At 34.7% G+C, this 4,370-nt stretch overlaps 1 protein-coding gene across 1 annotated transcript; it reads left to right on the top strand.

The window, feature by feature from the left end:
* The first annotated feature begins 1,041 nt into the window (after positions 1 to 1,041).
* LOC140433742 (uncharacterized) lies at positions 1,042 to 4,125 on the top strand. The gene has a single exon (XM_072521719.1). The coding sequence runs from the start codon at positions 1,042 to 1,044 to the stop codon at positions 4,123 to 4,125; it is 3,084 nt and encodes a 1,027-aa protein (XP_072377820.1).
* The last annotated feature ends 245 nt before the right edge of the window (positions 4,126 to 4,370 follow it).

Below are 4,370 nucleotides of genomic sequence, written 5' to 3'. Positions count from 1 at the left end.
GGAAGAATTTTTTGAATTTTTGAATAAAAGACAATCCGTTTTAGAAAATTTAAATCTCTTTGAACCCAATTCTTCCAAATCTTATCCCAGACAGACTGACAGCCGAAAAAATAAGGTTACATTAGTTTCTAATGTAAATAACCTTCAACGTCAATCTTACAACTTCCGTGTTAATTGTTTTTATTGTAAAGAGTCTAATCATCTTATTTATGGATGTTCGAAATTTTTAACTTTAAAACCCCTAGAAAGATATCAATTTGTCAAATCTAAGAAATACTGCATAAATTGCCTCAGTAACAATCATGCAATACCGCAATGTAAATCCTTAAAAAGATGCTCCACTTGTGGGAAACCTCACCACACTTATTTACATTTTGATAATCAATCAAACTCATCCCCTAGTACTCAGACTCATAATCACGTCCCAAATATAAATACGACCTCTCGTTTTAGAGGAAACAATCATGGAACAGAACCATCTAATGTACATATTGTAAATAAATCTTTGTCTCCAAATATGAACCCTGTAAGTAATGAATTTATTGAATATGCTCATCCCTCATCTCAGCAAGCTTCACTCCATACTGTATCTATTTCTGATAACATAGTTCTTTTACCTACAGCTCTTGTAAATATCAGATGCTCTAATGGTCAACAAAAGGTGGCAAGAGCACTATTAGATTCTGCTAGTCAAATGAGTCTCATTGAAAGCTCCTTTGCAAAAAATTTGCAGCTGTCCTCTCGAACACAATTTGTAAATATTTCTGGGTTAGGTAGTACCAATTGTGCTAAAAGTAGAGAAGTGCTAGATATACAATTTAGTTCTCTTGTTAACCCATCAATTAGTTTTAACGTTTCTTGTTCTGTTATAAACAAAATAACAAATAATCTCCCCCAATTTTCTATATCTCCTGAGGTTCTAAAATTACATGAACATATAATACCCGAACTTGCCGACCCATTTTTTTTAAAACTGGGCCTATAAATTTACTTCTTGGTGCTGATATTTATTTTAATTTGCTTAAATCTAATATTATTAATATGGGACCTAGATCCCCCTCTTTAGTTGAAACTTATCTGGGTTACGTGATTGCCGGTCCTATACCTAGGAGCCGCTTAAATTTTTCCTCAAACCAAAATAATGTTTCTCATTCTTTTATTACAACTAATGATGTTCAATTCGAAAGAGAAGATGAGTTGACCCGTCGTATGGAAAGTTTCTGGGAATTAGAAACTATTCCACTATCAAAAAATCATTGTTCTAGCGAAGAACTTGCAGAACAAATATTCAAAAACACCACTATCATTTTACCGTCAGGTCGTTACCAGGTCGATATGCCCTTCCTTGAAAATATGCCCACAAAATTGGGGCAGTCTCTTTGCATGGCACGCCAAAGATTTATCTCTCTTGAGAAAAAATTCAATTGTGATTCAGTTTTATTTCAAAACTATAAGAATGTTATATATGAATATCTTACTTTAAATCACGCTCAAGTAATCCCTTTATCTTTTTACAATCATCCTACTAATGAATTTAAATATTTTATCCCCCACAGAGCTGTAATACGGAAACACAGTTCAACGCCTGTGAGAGTAGTTTTTGACTTTAGTGCCCGTACTGATACCGGAGTGTCCTTAAATGACCTAACTTCAAAAGGTTACCAAGTACAGGACAATCTCTTTGACATATTATGTAGGTTTCGTTGTTTCAAATTTGTCCTTTGTGCTGATATCCAAATGATGTATAGATTTATAGATATAAATCCATCACAACGTCATTTCCAAAATTTCTTATGGAGAGAAAATTCTTCTGATTCCTTCACCTGTATTCAACTTTCAAGTCTTAGTTTTGGGCAAAATTGTGCACCGTATTTGGCTACGCGTGTCTTAAAGGATATCGCTGAGAGATATCCTAACTTCCCTAATGCTCGGTATGCTCTACTTAGACAAACCTATATGGACGATATTTTGTCAGGTACTAAGGATTTTGCATCTCTAGAAACAATATATTCGGAGCTTAATACTATTTTGGGTAAACACGGATTTAAGCTTCATAAATGGCAATCTAACTCTTCTGAATTTTTATCTACGATATCACAAACTTCGTCCTACGAAATTGATTTTAATATTAATGGCTTCCCTAGTAACATACTAGGATTAAAATGGAACCCTCTGTCTGACCTCTTACTTATTCGTACTACTAATATACAAGAACCTGCTGTTTTAACTAAACGCAGTATTTTATCTTTCATTTCTTCTATGTTTGACCCCCTGGGTGTGATCAATCCGCTAATCGTGCAGGGAAAACTTATTATGCAAAAACTATGGCAATCCCAAATATCCTGGGACACGCCCATTTTTGATGATTCTATTTTGCAAAGTTGGAAAAAGTTTCTTTCTTTGTTATCTGACATTTCCAATATGTCTATACCTAGATATTTAATTGACAACAAAACCATATGTTCCATTTCCTTACATGGCTTTTGTGATGCTAGTCAACTAGCCTATGGAGCCTGTGTGTACCTTGTGGTTAGCTATAATGATAATACTTTCTCTTCAAGATTAATTGCCGCAAAGTCCCGAGTCAATCCATTAAAGAACAAACTTACAATTCCTAAATTAGAGCTGTGCTCTATGGAGTTACTTGCCATCCTATCTTCTCGGATTATACAAATTTTGCATGATACTATCAAAATTGAGTCCATTAGTTTATGGTCCGATTCATTAGTTGCCTTAACATGGGTTAAAAGGTCTGAATTAGAGATATCTCCTTTTGTTAAAAAACGAGTCCTTACTGTTCGTGATAATAGTAGGAATACCACATGGCGACATATCAGATCTCCGTTAAATCCCGCTGATCATTTGTCGCGTGGAAATTTTTCATCTGATGTTCGTCAATTCTGGTTTCATGGTCCTCCCTTTTTATCTCAAACCAATGATTTTGATTCCATTGATTCTTTTGAACTTCTAAATGAAGTACCTAAATGTATGCAAGTATCATTTCCCATTACTGAATCGCCAGAACAATTCTGGAAATCTATATTTTTAAAATTTTCGAAATTTTCTAGCATGCAAAAAGGAATCGCTTTTAGTTTTAAAGTGATTCTCAAATTTAAAAAGATAAACATTTCTGGCAGTCCTTTAACAGTAGAAGAGCTTCAGAATGCCCATGATTTTATTATAAAACAGGTTCAAGCTTATTCTTTTTTCAATGAAATCAAACTATTACAGGAGGGAAAATCTATTGCAACTCCCAAATTACTTCCTCTTAATATCTTCCTTGATGAAAATAGCATACTCCGTGTAGGAGGTCGACTTGAATATACCGAATTAAGTTTTTCTCAGAAATTTCCCATTTTACTCCCTGAAAATGACCATGTTGTCGATCTACTAATTAATCGGGAACATATGCGTTTAGGACACAGTGGAGCTCAAAATGTCCTTGGAAATTTTCGTCTTCGATATTGGCCGTTAAATGGTAGACGAAGAATTAAAACTATCATTAAAAAGTGTGTTATTTGCCATAGATTTAATGCTCAATTTGCATCACAGATAATGTCCCCTTTGCCTTTGGATCGAGTTCAACAGGCTCGTCCATTTTCTAAGACCGGAATAGATTTTGCTGGTCCTATTATGATTTGCTCCTCTAGATTAAGGAAGGCCCCTACCACTAAGGCTTATATAGCCATTTTTATATGTATGGTAACCAAGGCTATCCATATAGAACTTGTCTCCAATTTGTCCACGGAAGCTTTTATTGCTTCATTAAAACGATTTATTAGTCGTCGAGGAAATCCTCAAATAATTTACTCTGATAATGGCACCAATTTTATTGGAGCTCGTAATCAATTACGAGACTTATCTTTATTTCTGAAATCCAAAGAAAATAATCACGAAATTCAGAATTTTCTTTCTTCCACTGAAATTACCTGGAAATTAATCCCTCCCAGGTCTCCACATTGGGGCGGACTCTGGGAAGCAGCTGTAAAGAGTGCTAAATTTCATTTGACCAAATTGCTCGGCAATACTTGCCTTACTTTTGAAGAACTTTCGACTTTATTAGTGCAAATTGAAGCCATATTAAATAGTCGTCCCTTGTATCCCCTTTCTAACGATCCTTCTTGAAAATTATAGTGGAAGTGAGGATTTTCTGGGGTACATTGAAACAACAAACGCCATGTTTCGTTCGATAGCAACGACTTTAACTTTATTGTAATAATCAATATTGGCAACACGCCATACACCGAGTGTTTACAAACATTAATCCAAAGATGGCGCTACATGTATTAAAATACTTTTTTGATACATCACAACAATCCTAATGATCTCTTACCTCTTACTCCTGGTCATTTTCTGATTGGAGCTCCCCT

This window comes from Diabrotica undecimpunctata, chromosome 2 (genome assembly GCF_040954645.1).
Source record: "Diabrotica undecimpunctata isolate CICGRU chromosome 2, icDiaUnde3, whole genome shotgun sequence".
In the NCBI taxonomy this organism is placed as follows: Eukaryota; Metazoa; Arthropoda; class Insecta; order Coleoptera; family Chrysomelidae; genus Diabrotica; species Diabrotica undecimpunctata.
Note: the sequence above shows the minus strand (reverse complement) of the source record. Positions and strands in the feature narration are given on the sequence as shown.

Coding starts and splice junctions, on each gene's coding strand:
- LOC140433742 (XM_072521719.1), top strand. CDS start 1,042: ATGGGACCTAGATCCCCCTCTTTAGTTGAAACTTATCTGGGTTACGTG.